At 38.3% G+C, this 27684-nt stretch overlaps 1 protein-coding gene across 3 annotated transcripts; it reads right to left on the reverse strand.

Moving 5' to 3' along the window:
* CD200 (CD200 molecule) lies at positions 1-27684 on the reverse strand. 3 transcript variants are annotated; one of them, XM_017547787.2, is made up of 6 exons: positions 27487-27615; positions 21466-21547; positions 17244-17570; positions 14396-14668; positions 12323-12430; positions 1-1374 (listed from the first exon to the last, which is right to left on the reverse strand). In XM_017547787.2, the coding sequence occupies exons 1-6, from the start codon at positions 27496-27498 to the stop codon at positions 1367-1369; spliced, it is 810 nt and encodes a 269-aa protein (XP_017403276.1). In that variant the 5' UTR covers positions 27499-27615; the 3' UTR covers positions 1-1366. The 3 variants fall into 3 exon arrangements, with proteins under 3 accessions (XP_017403276.1, XP_017403277.1, XP_017403278.1); XM_017547788.2 differs by lacking the exon at positions 1-1374 and having other exon boundaries at positions 12172-12430; positions 27487-27684; XM_017547789.1 differs by lacking the exons at positions 1-1374; positions 21466-21547; positions 27487-27615 and having other exon boundaries at positions 12172-12430; positions 14396-14663; positions 17244-17321.

Raw genomic sequence — 27684 nt, forward strand, 5'->3', positions numbered from 1 at the left:
TTTGGAGTCAACACTTTTAATTGTTCAATATTTTACTACAAATATAAGAAACAATACAGAATTAAATAACACATGAAAATCTGGCTAAATATATAAATATCCAGTTCAACAGTGAAAACAACTTACACTTGAATTCCTAGGTCAATGGATAGACACAGATGAAGCAAAACATACTGAAAAAGCAACTAATTTGATCTTACGGTTTTTAGATTCGATATTATTCCAAGAGCTGGAACAATATCTTTAGAGCAAAGGAAATATATGTTCATATTTGCCTCTGCTGCTATTGTGAAAAGTTAATTCACAGTAAAAGAAGCCAGCAGAGACAAAGCATATAAATTGGCTGACTGCTGTACAGGAAATCTCCTCAACATCTGTTTTCATAATATATTTTCATTATGCGAGGCTGACTTTTGAATGACCTACAATAGAGCTGGGTCATGTTATACGACAAATGGAAAGGGAAAGCATGCTTCTCAGAAAATGTGAGCTATTGTCTAAGACTAACAATATTTATCTTGCTATAAAAATAGATAAGTTAAATGAGTAAGTTAAGATTGCCAATATTATTCCACAATAAATTCAGTCCTATATTTGTTGGAGTAAATTTCAGAGAAGCACAGGAAGAACAGCAATGAAACCAAGGATTCTAGCAAAGTCAGCTATTAGCAAAACAGTAAGCAGGAAGTGAACTCGATTCAATATTATTCCAAGAGCTGGAACAATATGTTTAGAACAAAGGGAATGTATGCTCATATTTGCCTCCTAAATGAAGCCAAATATGGGAAAACAGCCAAAACAGCCTCACAGACCAAGAACAGGGGAAGAAGAGATGTAACCTCAACAGAAAGGCAAAAGATAATCTCAGAAAAGTTCTTTGGACCTTTCTGTATTCTTCCTTCTCTCTTTCACTTTTTCTCCCTTTGCTTATTCTTTTTTTCTTTTTTCTGTATTTATGTTTTAAGTTAAGTTTCAGAGCTACACAGTAAATTATCTGGTCCAACATCTTTATACTTCAGATGAGGTAAAGTGACTAACAGAGGTCCCCACCAGTAGGAGCCCAAGTCAGTCTGTGAGCTCAGTGCTCCTGATACTAAGTGCAGTGCCCTTTTAACCACATAACATGGCACTGCTTTACAAAATCAAGTCCTACAACAGACTGGAGAGGTAAAATTACTTCCTCTTGGAACTCAAACACTGAGTAGCTCAGATGGCAGTAGAAAGTTGTGGGATCCCTTAAGGCTTTCGCTCCCACCTCTTATCCTCTTTCAGGTCCTTTGGAGAATGGTCCCTTTTCCTCCTGCTTTCCTCTTGTGTCAAATTCAAGTAGACCAGGGAATCACTTTCAGGGTGATGTGTGACTCATTTAGGGTTCTGGATAAAAGAAAACCAAGGTGTTAACTTTGGACACTTACAAATTCTATCCTAATAGATTTTAAGAAGATAAATAACAGAAAGATTAAGAAACACTTAATTATTCTACTGCATATTCATTGGCAAAGATAAGGAAGTAGACATTTCTGACCCAGTATGATGTGAGGGCACTATGACTCTTTACAAGAACACAAGTAGGCTGGATGCAGTGGCTCATGGCTATAAAGCCCAGTCTTTTGGGAGGATCATTTGAGCCCAGGAGTTCAAGATCAGCCTGGGAAACATAGTAAGACTTTGTCTCTACAAAAAATAAAAATAAAAAAATTAGCTGGACACGGTGGCATGCACCTGTAGTCCTAGCTACTCAGGAGGTTGAGGTGTGAGGATAGCTTGAGTCCAGGAGTTTGAGGCTGCAGTGAGCTATGATCTCACCACTGCACTTCAGTCCCAGGCAATATAGCAAGACGTCTCTAAAAAAAATAACAAACTAAAACAAAAATAAAAGGGCATACATAATCCCAGGAAATACTGGCTTGGCAAATCACCTAAGACTATAAGTAAAGCAACATATTCAAAAATGCCAAATGATCAAAATGTATTCTATTTATAAGCTTTGTTTCTCATGGATAATAACTCACTGGATGTCAGGGTAGAAATGGTCATGAATAGAGGCCTTTCCAAGGGCTACTGGCTTTCTGGCACCAACTGGGAGCCTGTGGGCCTCCCAAGGCACATAGACAATGAAGTAAAAGGCTTGGAATTTTATCTTGGCACCACCTCTCACTCTGTGTAATCTTAGGTAATTGTTTACCAGAACCTAAAAAATTCTGCACATTTTAGATCCTGCCAGTATTTCTAACTTCAGGAATCAATGGACCATGGAAAGACCATCTTCTCCCAAATGGCTCAATACTCTTCAATTTAAATAGTAAAAACAAATTACTAGAAAAATGACATAAAATAGCAGACACAATTCATTTTTAAAATATTAGATTCAACAGATATAAAATTACTATCAAATTCTTATCATAGAATGTAAGAATTTATTCTCAATTATGTACTTATTTTTCTTCAGACTGGTAAAGAACACTTCTTGCATGGACAACCATCCTTAGACTATACTTGGAGTAACACTGCTCAAAATATATATATATGTGTGTTTTGAGATGAAGTCGCACTGTGTCACCCAAGCTAGAGTGCAGTGGCACAAATCTTGGCTCTCTTCATCCTCTGCTTCTTAGGTTCAGGTGATTCTCCTGCCTCAGCCTCCTGAGTAGCTGGACTACAGGCACGTGCCACTGCGCCTGGCTAATTTTCATATTTTTAGTAGAGACGGGGTTTCTCTATGTTGGCCAGGCTGGTCTTGAATTCCTGACCTCAGGTGATCTGCCTGCCTAGGCCTTCCAAAGTGCTGGGATTACAAACATGCACCACCGTGCCCTGCAAAACATTAATGACGTTTCTGCCTTACAGCTTTCACATTTGCAGTTAAATCTGCTAAAAGCCACTCTTCCTTGCCTCCTCCATGGCTGGCTTATTCTCTCCTTGCAGGTCTCTGATTGAAAGTCACCACTGCAGCGAAGCGTTCCGTAACAAATTCCAAGTAACTGGTATCCTTTTCAAGTTATCCTCTTTTATTGCATGCCATATTTCACATTATTCTATATTATTTCCTTATGATAAAATCTCATGTTTTAATTTACTTATCATTTCTCTGCCCGTCCCCCAACCTGTCATATCCATTAGAAAGATCCTGTTTTGTTCATGATAGTATAACCTGTGCTAATTACAATGCCAAGCATATTAAAAATTATTAATAAATATTTATAAAATGAGTAATTGAACTGAGCTTCTATGAATTTGGTTTTATCACCTATCAGACAGAAATGCATTCCTTATAAACTGCTGTGAGAATTAAACATAACCATTTCTAGATCTGATCCTTTTGTCTCATGATCATTTACATATTTAAGAACACCCTCCATGACCTCCTTTTAACCCCACTTGCAAAATTTTATCTTCTGAAATCTAAGTACTATTTTCCCTGAGTGGTAAGACTATGTGTTTTGAACTATCAATTAGCAATAACAGAATTTATAATTCTTATATGACCTAATTACTGACTGGAATCCAGAATAGTAATCTAAATAATAGCATGGATTCCCTTAGAGATCACCAGAATACGTTTTTGTTGTTGCTGGTTTTTTTTTTTGTTTTTTTTTTTTTTAAAAAGCTCTTAAATTAAGCCTGAATTTGAATAATTAATTTCTTAATTCTGCATCTGGTCAGAACAAGTTTTTTCCTTTTTCTAAAATAAAGTTTCTATATATCTATCGTCCTCTGATCCCTCAAAGGCCATACTTTACTCATAGCCCCTGCCAGAACAAAACCTTTTAGGATTCTTCCCAACTCTAGAATACCTAAGGACTACCTGAAGTACTGGTTAATTTGCAAATACACAGGACACATCTAGAGATTGTGATTCTTTGACTTTTCGTGTGGTCCAGGAATATTCTTTCATTTTCTTTCTCTCTGTCTTTCTCTCCATTCCTTCCTTCCTTCCCTTCTTCCCATTCTTCCTTCCCTTCTCTCCCTCCTTCCCTTCCTTTCCCTTCTTTTTCTTTCTTTCTTTTTCTTTCTTTTTTTTTCGTTCTTTCTTCTTTCTTTCTCTTTCCTCCTTCCTTCCTTCCTTCCTTCCTTCCTTCCTTCCTTCCTTCCTTCCTTCCTTCCTTCCTTTTCTTTCTTTCCTTCCTTCCTTTCTGCTTTCTTTCTTTTTGGATTGGGTCATCTATGAACCAGTGCATGAGGGAACAAAAATAATATGGTAAGTTTAAAGCATACGGAATAGAGAGTGAAGAAATCATTTAGTGCAGAGAAGACAGAACAGCCAAGTCACGGTAAGGATAGGCGAAACTAGATCCAAAATCCATGAATCAGTGCTGATAAGGGAACCTAGGGCAGTTTTGGATCTACAGGCACCTTCAGGTAGCCACTCTTCTTGACATGTGGCAGTTTAGTTTCCTGGAAATCCATTTATATGCATCCTTATAGGAACTGTCCTCTTTCTACCCCTGACTTGTGCTAGCTTCAGTGAGTAATTTCTCTTCCCACCCTCCTATAGAAAAAACATCTAACCCAAAGAGTTTCTCTTCTTCAAAAGAGACACGATTGCACTAGCAGGAAATCAATTTTAGGCATCACAAGTTCATTTTGGCAACACAAGTTCATTTCAGTACATGCAGGCTTTTAGTAGACACATTTTTCTGATTCTGTCTTCCCACTGGGTCAACGTCAATTTCTTCCAAGACTGCAACTGAAATGACTTATATAGCAGGTCTTCCAACAACATCTTTTTGTTCAAATCCTAGAAAAACAATAGGTTCCAATCCAGGGCCACTGTGTGGAGTCAGCACATTCTCCCCAAGTCTGGACGGGTTTTCTTTAGATACTCCAGTTCCCTCCACATCCCAAACATGTACTGTAAGTTACGTAAATTGGCATGTCCAAATGCTCCCAGTCTGAGTAGCTGTGTGTGTGTGTGTGTGTGTGTGTGTGTGTGTGTGTGTATGCCCCCTGCTGTGGGATGATGTCCTGTCCCATGTCAGTTTCTGCCTTGTATCCTGAACTGCTAGGATAGGCTCTGGCCACCCATGCCCTTTGAGTAAATAATTATCTTACTTGTTTTTGTTATTCTTTCTTAAATATATGAAATAAATGAAGTATTTATTTCATATATTTAATATTAGAAATGTTTTGGTCTTTATTAAAAGTTTGGGGAAATTCTGTGACCAGAAATATGCCATAGGAACTTAAGTCTTGTTTCCATCATTTAGCCTATGGCAAAATTTGTTTTGTTACATGTCATTTTGCTTAAACTCACAGTTGCCAAGAGCCTATTAACGACAGTAAGACTTAATGTATTCTCCCTTCCAAATACTTATGCCCATGTGTCCAAACAGATTCAGATAACTTTTTAAATCTTCCTCAAAGTTTTCCTAACTGCTACAATTCTTAAATTTTTCCCTCCATTTACCCCTCTAAACTTGCCCCTCCTTCAACATTTGTAAAATTCATGAAAATGTGCATTGATAAAACTAAAAAGGACCTTAGATTTAGTAATTAAAAAACTGAACATTTATTAGAAACTTACTCTGCTACATTGGTGTACTAGAGCTCTATTGGCTCATGCTGATGTTTAAATAGTAGCGTGAAATCTGCCATGGTGGGAACATTTACTTCACAGAAATTAGCAAAAGCTACAAATAAGCACTCCACCCCTCTCCTCCCAAGCCAGTGTTCTAGCATATCATTCATTTCAGGCACTTTTCTAAGCACTTGCATGTGTTCCCCTTTAAATCTTCACAACATTTTTGTGAGATACAGTTACAATTATTATCCCCATCTTAATGAGGAAAGGGAGGTGCAGGGAAGTTAAATGGCTTGCCCAAAGGTACAGAGCTAATTTGTAAGAGAGAGGATTTGATCAAAATCACTAAGTAATGGTTCATTGGTACAAATAAAAATGACTGACTAGAAAACAACCAACTCTATATGTCATTTGCAAGCATCCTTGCCAGAATTAACAGTTGAAAATGTTAAACTATTGAAGGAGAAATACTGTAGAAATAAATATCACACTCAGTTTCTCAATTATTTCATGCATCCTTTGTTAAGATGAAAAGAATTTCAGTTAGGTAGGATTAATAACTTCAAGAGATCTATCATACAACAAGGTGACTATGGTTAATAACAATGTATTATATACTTGAATATTACTGGCAGAATAGATTTTATGTGTTCATACCACCAAAAGAACATGTGAGGCAATGCACATGTAAGTAGCTTCATTTAGCCATTCCACAATTGTATACATTCCACAATATATACAAATATCATGTCATGCACCATAAATACATACAATTTCTACTTTCAGTTAAAAAAATAAAAACAATAAAAATTCATAATAAGTAATCATTTTAAAAAAAGTTTAAAAGAAAATTGTGTACACCGTCCCAAAGGTATTTAATGAGAACTCTTTAAAGGACTTTCAAAATACAAGGCAACCATTTTTCTTCATTGTATAAAAATGGGAGAAGGTTGGAGAATTTACAAACTAGTGTCCACAGAGACTCAGAACTGGAAGCACTGGTCAGTCATCATGAAATTCTAGTTTGAATACGGAGAAGGTCAAGAGGCTCTATTTTGACAGTCTCTCATTCATAAATTTCCGTAATTGTGCCTCATGAAATGTGGAACTTAACATTGAAATGATTTCTGCAAAACATGTCTTGCATGTTTGTAGCACAGAGTCTCATTTGTTCGTTATTTACTAGAAGAAACTGCATTTTTTTTTACAATATGGTTAGTTTTAGAGATTAAAATCATTCAAATTAAATTGTACTGAACACTTTTATTTCTTAATTTTTTTCTGACATTTCTAACATTTTTTTCTACTTAATCTACTTCATCAAATATATACATATTTTATCTCTGTCTTTTAAAAAAGTTGTTAGTGGAATAACCGCTCTACTGCATATGGGCCATTGGAATCAATTAGGGCCTATAAATGGGAATTTTGAAGAACTCTGAAAATGATATGAAAAGTATTGAGGCTTCTAAAGTCTATAATGACTTCATAACATGACTCTGCAAGTATCAGGTGCTGAGAAATTCCCAGTTTAGTAAGTTATGATAAATGAGGAAAGACCAATTTGGTTATGCCTACTATCACTACACATAGCAATGAATAGAATTTTCCCACTTTGATCTTTAACAGTTAACCTGTGAACTTGTGTCTATGTCATGCTTATGACTAAGATAAAGGAAGTCAGAATTGCTTCCTCCATGAAAAGGTGGAAATAGGGAGAAGCAGGAAATACGCAAGAACTGAGATTCTAATAAAAAAAGTTTTTGTAATATGGTTAGTAATAGATTTTGTAATATTACAGTTAGTGATAGAAAACATGACAAAGCAGAAGTGATTCTTTTGCATTATAGGTTTGAGAGACAACATATAATAGTAGAAAATAAAGCCTTGCCTGGTGAGAGGCTCTGACCAGGTTTTGAAGTCTTTGATAGAGAGTTGCCAGGAACAGAGCCAAGGCTGTGGAATTGTAGAGAGAAAATACTTACACTGGCAGGTCAGTAAACAGCTGTCTCTCTAAGCAACTCACTCTCACATCGTGTTAGCATTTGTGGTAGGCATAATAATGGCAGCCCAAAGACATCCACATCCTAATTCAAGGAATCTGTGAATATGTTATTTTACATGGCAAAAGGGATTTTGCTGATGTGATTAAATTAAGGACCCTGAGATGGATTATGTAGTTGGGCCCAATATAATACAAGGGTACTTATAAGGGAAAAAGGAGACAAACATGTCAGATTTATGATTCAGTGTGAAAAAGACTCAACTGGACATTGTTGGCTTTGAAGATGCGAGGCAAGGAATATGGGCAGTCACTAAAAGCATGAGAACAGAGAGAGGAAAAAAGGATTCCTAGAGCCTCCAGAAATGATAGTAGCCCTGCAGATACCTTGTTTTAAACCCATGCTGGCCTTCTGATCGCCAGAACTGTAGTATAATACATGTGTGTTGTTTTAAGCAACTAAGTTTGTGATAATTTGGTAAAGAAGCAATAGAAAATTAATACAGCATTTAGGATGTTTCCCCCTCTGTAAGCCAAGTTGAGTACTTTCATTAAGTGGCCCAATCTTTTCCAGGTTAAAGAGCATACAGTTGGCTTCTTTTGTTAGTAGAGGCTAAGTTCTTGGATCTGTTTAGAGGCAAGCTTAGTGTATGGGTGTGACTATACTACTTAAATGCATGACAGTTCCAAACAAAAACAAACTGGTAATAGACACTAGGTAAAGGATGTATGCAAGCTAAAATGCAAAAGGAGCAGAGATGTTAGAGGATTGTTCAGCTGGATGATTTTCTCATCCTTTTTGTTTTTCATTAATTAGTCTAACAGATACTGACAGCTAATCTCCTTAAAACAGCCCCATGGCCAAAAACCAAGGGAATGGGTATATCATCTGAGGATTCGGGTTCCTGGCAATGTATAATAATAGGTTAGGTTATCGTGAAGAGAAGGAAATCAAGGTAAATATGCAGCTCATGCAAATGAAAAACATACTTCTACATGGATTAGCTAGTACTCGAAAAAAAAAAGAGTCAAGTTTGGCATATAAATTTTACATGATTGTCTAAATTTTCTATTGTTCTCCAAAGCAGCCTTGACTCAACCAAACAAAACCAAACCAAACAAAATGGCCTCTCAAAATAGAGCTGACTTAAAAATTAGGTGATTGTCTATGATAGTCTGCCTCAAAGTGAAGTTTCTTTTAGAGTTTCTGAAAAGCATGTAATTGTTGGTGGGTTGACTAATAAGAAATAAAAGATTATTCTCAACTCCAAATTTGACTACATTGTCATATATGTGGAAGGGACAACTTTATGAAATCACTGGGTCTTAATAGAAAGAACTATTTCGAGATGGTGGAAAATTTCCCTAGGAAATTTTAATTCTTTCTCACTTTCTGTTTTAAAGTACTGGATTCATGAAAGAGAAAAGAATATTGTTTGAGATCTTATTAGTCTTACTGTGGTAGTCTCCTGAGAAGTAACTGTGATAATTCTATCAGGAATGGTGCAGAGAAAGGGCCCGTGCTGCTTTACAGATGGAAAACACCAACACCGTGCTCTCCAACATTACACAGCATCACAAGAAAAGTAATGGGAGTCTAATTTCTATGTAAAAATAACATCAGTAACTATAAGTTTGCTTACACATTTGTGAGAAACGAGTAGTGATTATGACTTGAAAAACTTTTCTTTTGGTCATTTATCCAGCACAGAATTTACTTTACTTAACAGACTTACCTTACTTGCCAGATTTTTGTTATTGGCTTCTGGACAGCTACATGAAGATAATTCCTTGTCTGTCACAATAAATTCAAGGACTGATTCATTTGACTCCTTTACTTTTCTATAAACTGTAAATACACACTCTGTCTCTTGCTAGCTCTCTCTCTCTCTCAGTTCCACCTCTTCACTTTCCTATTTCTGTTCCCATCACCATTTTTGAGGTTACCAAGTTCAAAACCCTTGTGTTATTTTTGACCGATCATGTTTTTTTTGCCCATTCGGAAGTTTTATGTTTTCAGAAGATGATGTAAAGTAAAATAGAAAGAAAACAAAAGTAAGGATGGAGACAAATGGAAGGCAAATGTGTAGGACTATTCCCCTTCCTCACGAAATATCAACCAGAATTCGTTAATTGTAGAAATAAAAAGTCAGATATTCTTTCCTTTTTCTTTTCTTTCTCCCACCTTTTTGTATAACCCAAGATTTGGCCTAAATGAACCAGTATTTGCTTAGCCCTGAGCATTTAGGCTCCAGCATATTCGGCACTCGGTTTTACTAGCTGTAAGTATATGAAGCCAAATTATCTGGCTATTAAAATTTTCGAAATCGGGGCCTGGGTGCAGTGGCTCATGCCTATAATCCCAGCACTCTGGGAGGCCAAGGCAAGTGGATCACCTGAGGTCAGGAGTTCAAGACTAGCCTGACCAACATGGAGAAACCCCATCTCTACTAAAAAANAAAAAAAAAAAGCCAGGCATGGTGACGCATGCCTGTAATCCCAGTTACTCCGGAGGCTATGGCAGGAGAATCGCTCAAACTCGGGAGGTGGAAGCTGCAATAAGTCAAGATCGTGCCACTGCCCTCCAGCCTGGGTGACAGAGCAAGACTCTGTCTCAAAAAAAAAAATTCTAAATTGGTTCTTATAGTTTGGATACTTGACCCTACAAACCTCATGTTGAAATCTGATCCCCAATGTTAGGGGTAGAGGCTAGTGGGAGGGGTTTAAGGCAGCAGATCCCTTAAGAACTGATTAATGCCCTTGGGGTGAGTGAGATCTCTCTCTGTTAGTTCCATGAGAGCTGGTGAAAGAGCCTTGCAGCACCCTCTTTTGTTTTCCTGTCTTGCCATTTGATCTCTGCACACACTGGCTCCCCTTTTCCTTCTGCCATGAGTGGAGGCAGGTTGAGGCCCTCACCAGATGCAGATGTTGGCACTGTGCTTCTTGTATAGCCTTCAGAAGCCAAATAAACCTCTTTTCTTTATGAATTACCCAGACTCAGGTATCTTTTATAAGCAAAACAAATGGAAAAGTCAACATAGGTTCAGGTATTTATTTCATAAATGAGGGAAAACTTGGGCAGAGAAATAAGCTGATTCTTTTTGCTTCAAGAATCAGATATTAGCATTGAATGATTATATTTCCCAGAAAATCCAAGACTTGCTTAATGAACAAGGGTAATTATTTTACATGTGTCTTTCCAGTAGAATTTACCTGTGGCTTGAGTAGATTGCATTATAAGACTTTTGCCCAACAGGGACTTTTAAAAATGAATTTAAATACTTGATACTTTTCTGCTGGCACTTTCCAAAAGAAAAGGGCATTACCATTATGCACAGATTAAGTGAATGCAATTGACAACAATAGCTCCTTTCAAGTCAAGACACTAGGGCATCAGTAATGACAGGAAGAACATTTGGCAGAGGTCAGGGCACTACGGTTTAGTCCTAGCCTGCTCTTAAGAAGCTGTATGAACTTATGGAAGAAAGTCAGCTTCCCTCTCTGGGCTTGTTTCCTAATTGGAAAAGAAAAATGTTGGGATAAAGTAGAATCAAACACTTCTGCCTTTGATTTTATTTTGTGGAGCACTTATGAGTTCTATGGGCTTATAATTATGTGCAATAAGATTAACTGATCTGTAATCTTCTCTTCAGGACAGAACAAATACCTTTACCTACTTTTGCAAAAGGGCCACTGGCACTGAAGGCTTTTTGTGTGTTTTATAAATTCACAAGAATTAATCTGGAGGACTATGCAAAATAAAGTGGTCAAAAACTTGAAACATGAACAAAAACATAAAAATATAAACATAAAATGAAAGAAAACTTTTATATAGAACATGAAATGAAAGGAAAAAAGGTTATATTTGAGTGAGACTTTTAATCAAAGTCTAAAATAGCAATGAAAGCCAACATTTGTTTCTTTCCTGTCCCCTATCCTGCAGTCATCTGAAATGGAGGAAACTCCCACTTTACCCCATCACTCTAGCAAATTCCCATTACACAAAACATAAACTGCAGCTTTGTATTCACTTCAATAAATTATGCACTGTCTTCAGAAACCAGACATTTCATTCTTCCTCTTTGTCTAACTCACTTCTCTTGCTTTATACTGTCTCTCGTTTTATAATTTCTTACAGTATCTTAGATTGGCATTTATGAGGTACTGAATTTACAATAGGAGAAAGTGAATTTAAATTCTCTCTGTCCTCAATCAGTTCATTCAATAAATTAACATTTATTGAGCACCTGGTATATATAAGATGTCGTGATAGTTGTGAAAGATAAAGAGAAATTTATAGTCTAAAAAGGCAGAATGACATGACACAGTTACTGTAAGTATGTATCACTTGCATGATGCTGATAGTGTTTGAGGCATCCTGGGAGTAGAACACAGAAAGTGCTACTTAATGAGTGATCATAATTGGACAATTTCAGCCTCTTAAATGGACAGATGGCCTGTGAAGTGCTGTAAAAAGAGAAGAGATAGTCCTTCTCATGATGAGTGGAAAGGATCCTGCATGAGTGCCAGACTTCTTTCTTTGGTTCTATCACCATTGTTTGATTCCATTAGCTTTTAAGTCATCTTAGCAAACAAAAAGCAGAAATGTTCAATTTAATATCCAATTGCAAGAAAATGCCCTGACGCATTTTAAAACAGTATCAACATGTCTGTATTTTGGAAACAATAAACAAAACACACTGTTGCCATTCCCTTATTTATATCTTCAAATGACCCACAAATTGTCATTAAAAATATAATTTCTCTCATTTTTCTTTTAACACCCTGTGGCGACTCACCTCGGTCCTGATTCCGGTGACGTTTCCAGTACAGTAAGATTGAGATCAGGACCAGAAGAATTACCAGGGAAACAATGCTTAACAATAGTGGAACTGAAAACCAATAGCCTATAGATATTTAAGAAAGAAAGAAAAAAAAAGTGATGTCACGAGAGGAAATTGTTGAGGCAAAAAGTGATAAAGCAATAGAGTTGAGCTTTTAGTTGAAATCGTCGTTAACTACATACATATGGAGGTTTACATGCATGACTTCATATCATTTTAATACTATTTAGATATTAGCAATAGCTAACATGTTTTATTTGGCTACTATGTAACAAGAGCTTTAAATGTATCAATGCATATCACTTAATCCTCAAAACATCCCAAGAGTTAGATATTATTATTATCTAACAGATTTAAAGAAAATTGAGGCTTGGAAACTTTAACTGAGATCAAAATCAGAATAGCAAATGGGATAATCAAGTCTTGGTTGAAAGTCTGCTTGCCTCTAAAGCACATATTCTTTGCCATACTGTCTATTAAAAGAATATATGTTTATTGAGGAAATTGTGGAAAATACAGAGAAGTATAAAGGAAAAAAAAAAAAAAGAATCTCATTTCTACCCCCAGAGATAACTCATCTCAAAGTTTTTATTAAATATCTTCTTATCTATGGCTTTGTTATTAAATCTCTTTCCAGTAGTCAATCAATGCAACTCATCCTAAATATCAGCTCCTCAGTGTCATGTTGCAATGCAAAAGCAGACGAGGAACTTTTTGATTTGGGAGTCTTTAACATCTTCTCCATACTTCCATAATGGGTTTTGCCACATCATTATTTAACTGAACACCTTCAGACTTTTAGACAGGGATTTGTCTAATTTCTACAGTTCCAGTGCTTTGAGCATAATGCTTTGAGTGTGGAAGATTTTTGGTAAATGTTCACAGAATAAACAAACATTATATAAGTAGTATATAAACACTGTAAGTGATATAAGTGAAATCTGGCATTCTTGGGGGGAAAAAAGACATTCTTTTTAGGTTCTTGTTTTTCAAGAAAATATACCCTTTGCCATGGCTGAATCTGAAGATCTCTTCACAAATACCCAGATTCAACACTGCAAGTCTTTCTGACCAAATTTATGTAAATATCCAACTTCTGATTAGTCTGAGTTTTCAGGGTTTCCAAAAATGCCTAGAGTAGGTGAGCCTTAGAGGCTACTGCACTAAAGAGACGTGTGTAGAAAGTTTTTCCATTTTATTGCTCATAATTTCTCCAAAAAGGAGCAGTTATATTTTTTAGAAGGGTTATTACTGACTGCTTCGTCTAGAGTCAGTGCTTCAAAACTACATAGAGAAAAGATTTGGCTATTATTGCTAAAACTTCTTGTTTTTATAATCTCTGCTCCCTTTATTCTCTCCTCTATCATTCTCACCTCTTGTATCTATGAGGCCCAAAGACAGTAGTTTAGATAAAAAACACAAGAGAGTAAAAAGGAACTTGGATGAGAGGCAATTTGCTTTAAAATGGGTGATGAAAGCACTTCAGGTAGGTCCTTTTCTCACAGTGTAGATTACACAGTGGTTTCATCACAGATGTTGCTTCCAGGAAACCTTCCAAATCTCTCTCCCAGATTGAGCCCCTCCTTCCCAACCTCCAGTCCTCTCGTGGTGCATCATAGCTTTCTCTCTGGAGAATTGAATGCATAGTTTTACAATTGCCCATCCATTTATCTGTACTCCCTAAGACGAGAAGCTTAGGGACTGAGTCTTGCTCATTGTTGCATTTTTCATGTTCAACCCAAAATCTGGCCCAGAAAAGACCTAATTACATGGTAGTAGAATGGAAGAAATAAATAAATGAATGGATCTCAGCAACAGCATTTGGTGTGTGGGCAATGAACCACATTTATGAAAGTAACACTTGCTTTATTTGTTTTCTCAACTGTTTTTTATTTTTTCCTTATTTGCCCCATTCTTTCTCCAAATAGCTCTTATGCTAAGAGGCTGAAAACCTTTGTGGGATATTCACCTCCTTCCAGGTGTGTGCACACAGATACAACCACAGCCACCTTGCTCACTTTCTCTTACCTTTGTTGAAGGTTTGTTTAAAGTCGGTCACAGTCCCCAGGTGCAGCACCTGGCAGATCACCTCCTTCCCCACCTGATTCTTAGGGTCTTTGACCTGGAGGATGCTAGTAACAGATGTGGTCCCATTTGGGTGAGACACAGTCTCTGTACTATTTTCAATCCCTGACCGAGGAACCTTCCAGGAGATCACGGGGGCTGGGCGGGCAGTGGCAGAGCAAGTGATGTTTAGGTGGTCTTCAGAGAATTTGTAGTGAAGGGATACTGTGGGCTGTACTGGGACAAAAAATAAATACAACCTGTTATCAGTTAAGCACCTGGTCTGAGTCCTGCAGTCTCCTCAGAGAGATGAGGGAAATATGCTTACAGAAAGATAGCGGAGGCTAGAAAGATAGGGTGGCATATCCTACCCAAACTGGGGACTTTCCAGTTCTTCTTGTTTCTAATTCTCTGATCTGCAGAATGGAGACTGGCCTAGTACAAACCTGTGATGAGAAAGACCCTCTTTGTAATTTGTCTGTAGCAAAATTAGTTGGATGGGCATAGAGATTTGAGAAATCAGATGTTACTTTTCTCTCCCAAACAGTGCAAAGCCTAGTTACTCTGTTCTTCTTTTCTGGGGGCACTGTGGCATCTCTGCCTTCTTCTAGGTATTCATCTTAAATGGCTTGATAATAATCCCAGCCAGCACCACTTACTGCCATATATGTGGCCTGTATCTATCAGAAGCACCAGGGCAGTTTCAGAACAGAGAGCCCATAGAAAGGCTACAGTTTAGAGACAGAGTCTTGCTCAGCCACACTGCCCAGGCTGGAGTGCAGTGGTGTCATCTCAGCTCACTGCAATCACCCTCTCCCGGGTTCAAGTGATTCTCCCGTCTCAGCCTCCCAAGTAGCTGGGACTCCAGGTACCTGCCATCATGGCTGGCTAATTTTTGTATTTTAGTAGAGATGGGGTTTCACCATGTTGGCCAGGCTGGCCTTGCACTCCTGACCTCAGGTGATCCACCCGCCTCAGCCTCCCAAAGTGATGGGATTACAGACATGAGCACCGCGCCCGGCGTAGAGATAGTTATTTTCTTCTTGGAGCTGAACCAGTGAATTAGATACATGGGGAAGAGGTGAAAAATCCCTTTTTGAAAGAGCTACACAAAATGTGAATTTGGAATTCATAGCTAATAACCTTAAAAACCGTAAAAATGTCTGTTGGAAGAGTATTGGAAATCACCTAAGAGAAAATAACTAACACATGAGAAAATTGTTTTCAGGCTAGCTGTATGTAGCCTGTACCCTCTTGAAAATCCCCTGATTAGTGAGTTCATTTTTGTTGGACTATAGAATTTTCCTTCTCTAAGCAAAGGTAGACTTGTCTTTCTGTGATTGACTTTGGAGCCCACAAGATAGTTAAATCCCAGTGCTAACTGAAAGCCTGGGCTGTGCTTATAGGTTCAAAAGGCAGGTAGATGACAGTGGGTTGGGGGAAGTAGGGCTATGGAACTGTGGCTCTGACTAAAGAGTGCCCAGATTACTAGTGCCTGTGAGAACTGGAAGAAGAGAAATACAACTGAAAATATATGAATATGGTTGTGGCCAGACTGAGTGTTGAGGTCCTATGATGTATCAAAGAATGGCTTAGATGAAAGTTATAAGGTGTGGCTGGAAAAGATCAGGGTGGAAGAGAACAGAATTACTAGCTTTAAAGCTCAGAGGCATCCGGTTTTCTGGAAAAAAAAATGCAAAAAGTCTATAAGTGAAGGGAGGAGACTAAGAGAAAAAAAGATGAGAGAAAAAGAGGAAGAGAGCAAAAAGGAACAGAAATGAGAAAAATATGACATAAGAAAGGCAGAGAGGAGGAAAGAAAGGAAGGAGACAGGGAGGAGTAAGAGAAAAAGACAGACACAGAGAGAATGAAAGAAGTAGAAATCAAGAAAGAAATGGTGTAAGATTCTATAGAGAGGACTCATCATAGGCAAAATAAGTACAAGAAATTTCTTTTGGTGTTGTCCTATCCCCCTTGCATCCTCATCTACTAAGCTATTTCCCTTGCATTCTTATCTATTAAGTCTCTTCTTCACTGTGGGCAATGTTCTTGGCATGACTAATATTCAGTATTCCTAATAACCCTAAGTTTGTCCTCTACTCCCTAAAACTACCGCCATGTGTGCCATGCTCCAAAGTTATCTCTTATTCCCACTTCCTAATCTTTCATCTCAGCTGTGTGTCAGTTAAGAGGAAAGGAATCTCATTAAACTAAGCCTCCTGGATTTTAAAAGAATGCTTATTCTCCAGGTATATCTTTAGTTGGTATCATTTCAGGTATGAAATGATATGTTCTATGTGCCCTTATCAATCCTGAAAGAGTTACCCTGAAGCAAAATGAGAAGGACAATCGTACTGGCTCAAGGCTAGCCCAGTCTGGCTCTATCCTTAGTTCCAAAAAGTTGAAGTTGTAAGTGATCCTAGAAATGATCTATTTCACACTTATTGTGCAGACAATGAAACTCCAGTGCAGAGTGGATAGGGCTCTTCTACGGTCACATGATTGCTAGTTGCAAAGCCAGGTCTGAATGTTGTTACTGCTAATGGAAAACTTGTTGCCCTCACCATTGTCCTCAAATTACTCCTGTTGATGGCAGAATCCCTCAGAGATAAGATAGCTCCAGTCAAAGAACTCAGTGTAGTCCCATGAACTCTCCAAATAATTGTAAACACAGCTATAGTAGACATGAAAAGCTATCTTCTCATGACCCTTTCTGTGGTTAAAATCCTGAAAAACTGGACCCTATGCCTGTTCCAAACATTCTTGAAAATAGTATTTCCAGACACAGACAATGTATTCCAGAGACTCTCACCATAGAGGGTGAGGCAGGCTGTTCCTGAGATCTTCCCATAACCAAAGGTATTGAAGAGACACATGTAACACCCTTCATCCTCCAGGGTGGTATTCCAGAAGGTGATGGTTGAGTTTTGGAGTCCCAGCTCGGTAATGTTCAACTTGTCCTTGTAGGCAGGCTGGACCACCACCCCATAGCTGTTGCTGAAGGTGGCTACGTTTTCTGGGCTTACAGCTTTCTTTTTCTGCCATGTCACAATCAGGACTTCGTAGGTAGTTTGCAGAGAGCATCTTAAGGAAGCAGGCGTATTCAGCTGCTCTCTTTCATCCTGGGTCACCACTTGCACTATGGAATCAGAAAAGAACATTTATATTTAAAGATTGTAACACACATACACTTTTTCCTGATTACAAATACAATGTATTTTCAATGTCAAACATAAAAAAGATAGAGAAAATGCAAAGAAAAAAACATTTATTTACATTGCTACATGGTTCCAGAGAGATATACAGTTCAAATATGTTTGTTCAATCTTTAAAGAATAGCAGCAGAGTAGAAAAACAAGAAAGCAACTCTCAGTTACAAGAAATTGTGAAGAGCCTCTGTAAGTTGCAAAGAAGGTACAATGAGATTGAACATGTAAACTGCCAGGTAGGATAGTAGCTTCACCAAGCACGTCCATGCTTGGAGAAGTAGAAACAAAGAGCCAGAAAAGGCCAAAGGATAACAGGCAGGGTGATCACTTCAAGTAAAGAAGATGAAGCAGCCTTATGGATTCCACACAAACACACACATATACACATTCTCCAAAGGAAGCAAGTAGAACAGAAGTGTCTGCCTCCAGGAAGCAAGAGTGTATATAGGAACATAGGTAGAGAGATGTATGGGACAATGCTCTGGAGGATCTTGAAATTCTGACACACAAATAATAATTTACACACCTCCACTTTCATTAAATGCTATGGCAATAATTTCTTTCCTTCTACAATATTAGCAACTCATAATATAATAGATTATTTGATGGAAAATCTCAACATAGTAACAAATAGCCAAACTTTTGAGAAGGCCAGCACAATGACAGAGAGAAATAATAAACTGTACAAACCCAATAACTCATACCAAATGAATAAAGATATAAGCCATTAAATACTTTGACATGAATACATGTGATATCCTAAGTGTAATTAAAGCATTACAAATAGAAATTCGAGATGTAAAAAATGAGAAATATAAAATTGCAATAGATTGGCTGGCTTAGCAAAATGGATGCCACTGAGGAGTAAATTAGTAAACAGTAAGACCAGGCCATAAAATTCTTCTACAATGTAGCACAAAGAGATAATGATACAACAGGAATTAAGGAAAAATTCAATGAGTAGACTTAAATGTTCCAAAATCAGTCCAATAAGACTTCTAAAAGGAGAGGAAAAAGGGAATGGAAGACAAAAGCACTATAAGAGGAGAAGAAGTATTTTTCAAAATGACAAAAGGAACAAACTAAAATCAGATCTATTAATTATGAACCTTTATGCACCTAACAACATAGCTCTGAAATATATAAAGCAAAAAAAACTACTATAATTACAAAGAAAAAATTTTAAATCCACAATCATATTGAGAACCTTCAATTTCATATGTTTAAACAATTATTAAAGCAAAAAAGTTAAATAGAAAATATCAAAAACTTCCAGGTACAGTGGCTTATGCCTGTAATACCAGTGCTTTGGGAAGCCAAAGCAGAAGAATCACTTGGGCCAGGAGTTCAAGATCAGCCTTGGCAACAGTATGAGACCCTTATCCCTACAAAAAATGTAAAAATTAGCCAGCCATGGTGGCATGTACTTGTAGTTCTAACTACTCAGGAGCCTAGGACAGGAAGATTGCCTAAGCCCAGGAGTTCAAGGCTGGAGTGAGCAATGATTACATCATCATACTCCAGCCTGGGTGACAAAGTAAGACCATATCATAAAGAAAATAAAATTTGAAAAACAATGTATATTTATATATACACTTCAGGTATTTAATATTATAAATGTTTTATATGTTTATATAGATATACACTATATACTTTATATGTATGTAGATATCTGTCTGCATGTGTATATATACATATATATGTATGTGTATATATATATATATATATATATATATATATATATATATATAAATTTCTTCCATTCTCCAATACTAGCAACTCATACTATGATAGATTATTTGATGGAAAATCTCAACATAATAACAAATAGCCAAACTTTTGAGAAAGTCAATACAATGAAAGAGATATAATAAACTCTATAAACCCAATAACTCATACTAAATGAATAAAGATAACATAAGCCCCTCCCGCACCCCTGCAACACACACACTTTACTCAAAGAAAGGATGTATAATCTTTTCAAAACACATATAGAACATTCTTCCAAACTGAACTCAAAATAGGCTACAAAAAAGTTGTTACTCTATGTATGGCCTTGAACACAGTTCATAATACAATAAAAATAGAAATCTACACACTTCTTTTAAGTCCTAGGTACATGAGAAATCATAGAAGAAATCATAAATTATTATAGCTGAATGACAATGAGTGCATAACATGTTAAAAATCTATAAAAATGGGTAAGACAGGCTGGGCACAGTGGCTCACGCCGTCAATCCCAGCACCTTGGGAGGTCAAGGTGGGCAGATCACTTGAGGTTAGAAGTTTGAGACCAGCCTGGCCAGCAAGGTGAAACCCCATCTCTACTAAAAATACAAAAGTTAGCTGGGTGTGGTAGCAGGGCACCAGTAATCCCAGCTACTTGGGAAGCTGAGGCAGGAGAATTGCGTGAACCTTGGAGGTGGAGGTTGCAGTGAGCTGAGATCGTGCTACTGCACTCCAGCCTGGGTGACAGAGTGAAATTCTGTCTCAAAAAAAAAAAAGAAAGAAAGAAAGAAAAAAGAAAGAAATGGGCAAGACAGTTCTCAGAGAAACATATTTAATTCTAGCAACATTTAATAGAAAAGAAGAGATATTGAAAAATGAATACACTTACTTCCAAACCTCCTATCCTCCCTTTCAAAAATCCCAGTGAATTAATAAAGATAAAGGCACTAACTAATACAATGGTACAGAAAATGTAAACTTGATCACAAGCATCCAAACTTGTTTTTAAAGACTGATAATATAGATAAAATGTTGCTAAATATACATAGAGAAAAAAAAAAGAAGGCTGAGCAAACAGCTCCCCAACAATATCAGTGAATGAAAGATGGTGTAACAAATACAGGCTGGAACCCCTGAGTATTGCATAATTCAACACTAAATGATGTACACTCTTGGAAGATGTGAAAAGTTCTGGGAAACAATATCTGTTGCTAGGATTGAGGTTTCCTTAAAGTTTGTTGAGATTCTGCAGAGCAGAGGTTTGAAGAAATGATTGCTTTTAGAAAGCAGAGTGAAAGGGGACTCAAACTAGAGTTCAACTCTTGGATGAGTTTTTCTTTTTTCTTTTTGACTATGGAAGACATCATTTAGGGGATGTTTACAATTCTTTGCTACTTCTATAGCATCTCATTTAGATTCCTCTGTTCAGTTGATAAGTCCTGTGATGAATGTCATGGACCAGAGCCCACCTGATCTTCACCAGCATCACCCACATCTGGGGAGGCTGATGCTGAGCAACATCACACTGCAAGTGATGAAAAGGCCATTAGCAAAGTGAGTGTGACCTCCCAAGGAACCGAGGAGGAAGAGCTAGGAACTTCCCTAGATAAGTAGATGGCATAGCCACATTTGTTATACAATAGGTAATATAAGCAAGTATAACTTCCACATTTCATTGTTTTCTACATTTTTTTTCTGTAAAAAGGGAACACACCCAATTTTAAGGCTTACTGCCAGATTACCTTTCAAAAAGACTGAATTCAAGCCTTCCCATATTTTTATAGACACAGGAAATCATTATTTGTAAGAGTTTTTCAACTCAGTAAGTAAAAAATGGCATTTTAATTTAGAGGATATTTTTCATAAGCTGGTTCATCTACTCGGGAAACAGCTTCTAAATATTAAAGTGTGCTTCTACATTGAAAACAAAAATGTGGAAAGCAGAAAGAACCACTCCCATTCCTGCAAGCAGATTAAATGTTTAAATAATTCACACAGATAAATGGAACTAGCATCACACAAACAATAGTGGCCAAATGTCTTAACTCCAGAAATTGTGTTTGCTGGAATCCAAGCAGGGGAATTGAGCTTCTTTACCTTGTGCTGTGCACAGCATCACTGCTGCCATGCCCCAAACCAGGCTGTAGGTAGACAGATAACAGAAGAGCCTCCTGACCACCTGAAGACAGAAAACAAAATACAGAAATGGGGTTTGGATTTGGACAAAGCCAAGGAAGCTTCAGTCTAATCGCTATTTCAGGGAATGTTGTAGCTGAGTTTTTACCCACCAAAGAACTTTGGTTTTGTGGGAGCAGAACTAGAGGTTATAAATGCAAGAAATAACAAAGCGTGTTCAAGTTATGAGGAGGGAAAAGCGGCAGCATGGCTCCAACACAATAGCAATCCCTGGCAACTTGGGACCTTGTTCCCAAAGCCACCGCTGTCAAGAGCGAGGTCTCAAAGACACAGGATCACTGGGGTAAACAAACTGCCTTAAATAAATACAGAAAATGCTGAGAATACAAATGTTAGACAGTATCCACTCGCCAAAAACATTCACATCTGTTAATAATACAAATGTAACTCAAGGGGTAACCACTTTTCAGGAACATTATTTGACTGCCTTGAATTTTGTTGAGGTTCATTTTAATTCTGCAAGACTTATATATAAACTGCATGTTTTAAAAACCAGCACTGGCTTTAATTTTTTCCTTCATTGCCTTATTTTCATGCATGTGGGCAGAAATCCTTGGCCTTCTTACAAATCATGGCAGCATTTAAAAGAATGTTATTCTGGGCATCATCCTTCTATAAAATGATAAGGCAGGGTAGAGGCAGCTGAACTTTTCTCTGCAGTAGTCCCATGGATCCCTTCATTTGGTCTGTATGTATGTTTAGGGGGGGCAAAGGCAAGAAATGTAATTTTTTCCTATATGTTTTCTATATTTTTATTTTTCATGATAGAAATATGTAAATAATGTAACTTTTACCTATTTTTTTTAACTGAACTTTAGTTTTATTTCATGTTACTATTCCAACTAGAGATAAGAATTTACTTTCAATAAATATTGCATAATCTCTGTCAGTCTCCCACAAACCCAACACCCCATAATTGTCCCAATCTCTAGCATTGCATCTACATTCCTGGGGGTTCAGAAAATGCCAAGCTATAAGACAGGACTACTAATCATTGATTACAACCATCTATTATGCTAGCATTTGCTAAAATGGCTGTGTTCCCCTCAAGTCATCACTGTCATTAATTTGTGCAATTATTGCCCACAAGATGACCTGGTGTTCCCCTTGTGCTGGGTGAAAGGAAATTCTCCAAGGCTTTCTGCCTAAATTCCCATGTATCTATCCATCTCTGTTTTACTGTTCCCTCTTCCTACAGTCCCTTCAACGGACTGTAAGACACAGGCTTTTTTTTTTTTTTTCTTGTATTTCAACAACTACTTGCAGTTTCTATTTTCTACTCTCCTAAATTTCCCATGTCCGGGGGCTGGGCATAGGGCCTTATTTTGGGAATGCAAACTGGTATCTGAGCATAAACATCAATCAGTCACATCTTGCTCTCCCAGCCAGAAAATATTTATCTCTCTGAGCCAGAAAAGCTGGTTCCTCCATCACTCTGCATTCATCCAAACAACTCTTTCTAGCATGAACATTATATCCTTGATCTTTTAGCATTCAGGCATTTGAAACTGGAATGGCAAGGCTCTTGGTATTGTAAAATGCTGGATTTTTAAACTAAAATGTATTTTCTGCTTAGAATTCCTCCTCTAAGGCAATGTGTGCTTAACTGTCTGATTTGAAAGACCAGGGGACAAAAATAAAGTACTGGAATGAAAAACCACACCAGATGATACATTAAAATAATACTCCAACTTATGTTTTGCATGAAGTTACTAAACCACGAATACTAACATTTATTGAATATTTATTATGTACTAGACACTGTTCTTAGCACTTGAGATAAAGTATTTCATCCAATATTTCATATAAATCTATATAGGAGGCACTATTATGATCATCATTTTCAAAATAAAGAATATGAGGCACAGAGAAGTTAAGTAACTTGCCCACACAGCTATGAAGTAACAGAGAAGGGGTTAAAGCCCAGGCAGTCTGGTTCCAGAGCTTATAACCATAATCACTACACCATCTTGCCTCCCCTATGTATAAAGTTTTGTTGGTTTTAAAATCTCCACCTATCATTACAAAAGTACATTGTTATTGCCTATGACCAAATCATGATTGTGAGGCATTACCAAATTGCTATTCACACAGCACTCTCTGCTTCATTGTCCTGCAACAATATGTTAAATTCAATTTTGAAACTGTATTTAAGAAGCATTCAAACAGGTTTCCACAGAGCCAAGGAATCTCTGAAAGCCAATGAGCCACTGTCTAGAAGCTCTGCTGGTAATATAGCGTGACCTTTTCTGTCACAACCTGCCACTCAGTCCCTACAAACATGTTATCCAATCTCCTGTCACTGTGCTTTCCACCTTGCATAACAAACTCCATTTCACCATTCTTTCAATGACTCGAAATCAACAAGCTATTTCCTGCATCTGTTCTTTTATTTATGCTCTCAGTTGAATAAAAGAAAGGAACAAATGGTGAATAATTAAATCTATGAATAACATCAAATTAATCATCATTTTACCCGGAAGAGCTTCTCTTTTGGACTTTTATCTCTCAGGCACTCAAGTCATTCAGGATGTCTTGCTTTTCCCCTACCTAGATATATAATTAGTCACTATACACATTAGCTTCTCGCATGTGAAGTGTTTGTCCCTTACTACCCTAGTCTCAGCTCATAACATGGGTGCATTGTGCAGTAGTGTTGTCTTTCACTGGAACTGAACTTCTGCTAATATAGCCGAGCCACTATACCTGCGGGTTCTGTATCCATGGATTCAGGTAACCATAGATGGAAAATATATTTTTTTAAAAAAGCATCTGCACTGAACAAATACAGATCTTTGTCATTATTGTCTAAATAATACAGCATAAGAACTATTTATATAGAATCTACATTGTATTAGGAATTATAAATAATGGAGAGATTAGTTTATTTCTATGGGAGGACATGCATAGCTTATACGCAAACATTATGGCATTTTATATAAGGGACTTGCACCATCCACCCATTGGTATCAGTGAGGGTCTTGGAACAAAGCCCTCATGGATACCAAGGGACAACTGTACTTCTTTCGTTGATTCTAATACTAATCATCTTAATTGGGTCTGACTTCATTCCAGGCACTATGGTAGGCACTTTGGAGACAATGGTGGATAACGGAGATATAATCCCTAACTTAGTTAAGTTTACTATCCAGCTTATGTATTTACACACTATTGACAGATTAATTTTCCTTAAATTCCCCTTTGCACAAGTTGCCATCCCCTTAAAAATCTTCTACAGCCCATTGCTATCTAGAGAAAACTGTTCAAAGTTCTTAGCCTATTTTCATTCTTGCAAATTAATTTCCACTACCTTCCTATGTGTCCCCTCTCTGCCAGCTGGCCTTTTCTACTTCTAAATGCACCACACAATTTCCTGCCTTGGTATTGTTGCTTAAGCCATTCCTCCTATGTGGAATGTCTTCCTCCTCACTTGTATTTATATAAGGTCTTACTTTTACGAGCCTGATTACAGTCATGTCGCTATACAATGATCCGCCTCTTCTGAAGCACTTTCTCCTTAGGTCTTTTGGAACTTTTAGTGCTCCAAGAAGATTCAAGCATCTTCCTCCAGTGCCAAAGGGATCCTGTCTACCTTTGTCCACCACACCACAGCTTCCAGAGCTTGTCTGAAAACATCCATCTGCATTCCAGTTTGAGAGAAGATGACTACCTCCCAAGTATATTCACCATATACCCCACACCCTGAGACACTGTTTCCAGCATGCCTACTACCCATCAACACACTCCCATCCCCCGCCACTCCCCCCAGCTGCCAGTCTTTCATTCTCTCTTGTCAGTGGAAAAAATATATAACACTGAAGCAGACCTGATAATTTTGAAACTACTATTCTTTCTCAGACTGTGTTAAATTCCTGAGGTTGGGACATTGGCTGCTTGTTTTGTTAGCAACAATCTCTTATTTGACTCTGTCTATTCTTTTATGGTATTTAGCAGTATGAACATAGTCTTCTGTAAAGTGGTGGCCTCTCTGTGCCTGTCTCATTGCCCCCAAGAACCTCAATAACCACTAAATCCTGTTGCTTTAGCGGGATGTCCTGACCGCTTTTTCCTTAGTAAACCCATCATGGGCGTCCCATTCTGAAGTTATATGTTCTTATTGGCTCCTGTTTAGCCCCACTTGTTGCTACTATAATTTGAAGCTTATTTCTAGAATATTGAACCATAATAATTTAAATGACATTGGTTTAGGTTCAGGATGATAGTTAAAGGGTGATATTCTACCTGTAGGAATCCCATCCCCTCGTTCTCAGTGTTTTCCTTAACTAAGCCCTGTTTTTGCCATTCCTTTTAGATACAATGACTTCCCTGCTAGAATTCATTTTCCTTATCACTGTAAGCTGGGTCTTTCTGTGTGCCCTTCAGTTTCTCTGGGATTTTTATTGTCTTGTGGTATCCTTCCTTTTGTGGGCTTGGGAGCGGTGGGTGGGGAAATAGAGTTCTCAAGGATCTAAATCTCTCCTCCTTTATCTGCCATAAGGATTTCTCTTACTTTTCCTGTCTAATGGGAGCCACTCAATTCTAATATCCTCCTACTCAATGGGTTTCTTCATTTTAATTCTGGTCAATACATGCCCTTTTCTTTCCTTGGGAGACAGCCATGACCTAAACTTAATGAGGGCAATATAAAGAGGAAGTGCCAAACCAATTCCAAATAACAGGTGTTTCACAAACATTAATTAAAGCAATTAGTATAGAGCCCAGCTTATAGTAAAAGCCAACACGTGTTAGGCAGCTAAAAAAATTTAATTGATCAAATCATATAAGGGAACTACAGTCATGAAAACAAAGAAGCCCATTTATAACCCTTGCCATGCAGTCCAGGGTTCACAAAAGCCTGGGTCTTACCTGACGCTGCCCAGCTGGCAGCTATATTGCCCCTATCCATGCCTCTTCCTCAGCAAGTTACTATGTCCAAATCCACATCACCCCACATGTAGTCACATGGACTTGTAAATATTAGCCTTCCGCCTGTTTATTTGTAAAACCAGGTAATAATTCCTTGTTAGAAGGATAGTTATAAAGAAGATTAAGCGCATCTAGCTTGCAGTAGACCCTAGCTCACAGACCACCATTCTCCTTTGTTAAGAAAGACAGTGAAATCACTGGCTGTGCGGTCTTGCCAGCAAACCATACACGAAAACATCATCTTGAGGCATTCATTGCATCTGGATTTTTATTTCAAATACCAATGGGGTACATGAAAACCTTCTCCGTCTTTTTGTCTTGTAAGCTGGTTCCGAATAAACAAAATGTCTGTTTCTCTGGATACCCTGGGTTAACCCTTCAAAGCATCTCGATCACAGAGCATTTCAGTTCTCTCAAGCGAGACTTCAGAGTTAACCCTCTTCAATTCATGGCTTCCCCCAGGCAAGGGCTAGGAGGGAGAAGGGCTGAGTAACAAAGAGAAGACGCAGGAGCTCTCCCGGAGAGAGCGAGCCTGGAAATCTGCATCCCCGCCGCAGCTTTTGGTGTTAGCACGAACCAACGCAGCATTCCTCATTCCCTTTTGGGGGCAGTTTAAAATAGGGGGTGCCTCCCCAGCTTTGGGAGCTGGAGCCCGAGAGCCGACCCGTGAGCCTGCAGGGGGATGCGCCAGCCTCGCCAGCTCGTAACAGGCGCCCCCGGAGCCCCCCGGCCTATGCATCTTTTTGTCAGGGAATTGGAACGGAGAACCCCCAACGCCAGCAGCGGCCCGTAAACCACCCTTTGGAAGGCAAAATCCGCTCCTCAGCAAGGGATAGCGCTTAGAGACAAGCGCTGCCATCAACACCACAGATCAAGTCCCCGGACTTGATTGTGGCGAGAGCCGAAGCCCCGCGCGCCCCACTCGCCGCCCGCCGCAGGACCTCCGTCGGCATCGCCCACCCTGCGCCCTCCTTCCCAAGCCCCGTCCCCGCTCACCAGCCTCGGCATCCTCGCTCCCGGAGGCGCGCGTGGCCGACTGCGGCTGTGTGCCTGGAACTCTGTGTGCCTGGAACGCTGACGGCGGAGAACGTCACCTGTGCCCTCGCCGTCCCACGTCTTACTCCTCCCTAGTCCCTTCTTCCACTCTCCTTTTCCCGCGCCCTTCCAGGAGCGGAGGCTGTCTGTGTGGGGGCA

The sequence above is a fragment of the Cebus imitator genome, unplaced genomic scaffold (assembly GCF_001604975.1).
Source record: "Cebus imitator isolate Cc_AM_T3 unplaced genomic scaffold, Cebus_imitator-1.0 Scaffold201, whole genome shotgun sequence".
NCBI classification, from domain to species: domain Eukaryota; kingdom Metazoa; phylum Chordata; class Mammalia; order Primates; family Cebidae; genus Cebus; species Cebus imitator.

What these genes read in the sequence shown, in the direction of transcription:
- CD200 (XM_017547788.2), bottom strand. An exon ending in AGCCTGCCTCACCCTCTATG is followed by an intron (nt 14,669 to 17,243) that starts GTGAGAGTCTCT and finishes TTTTTGTCCCAG; the next exon opens with TACAGCCCACAGTATCCCTT. An exon ending in TAAACAAACCTTCAACAAAG is followed by an intron (nt 12,431 to 14,395) that starts GTAAGAGAAAGT and finishes AAATATCTATAG; the next exon opens with GCTATTGGTTTTCAGTTCCA.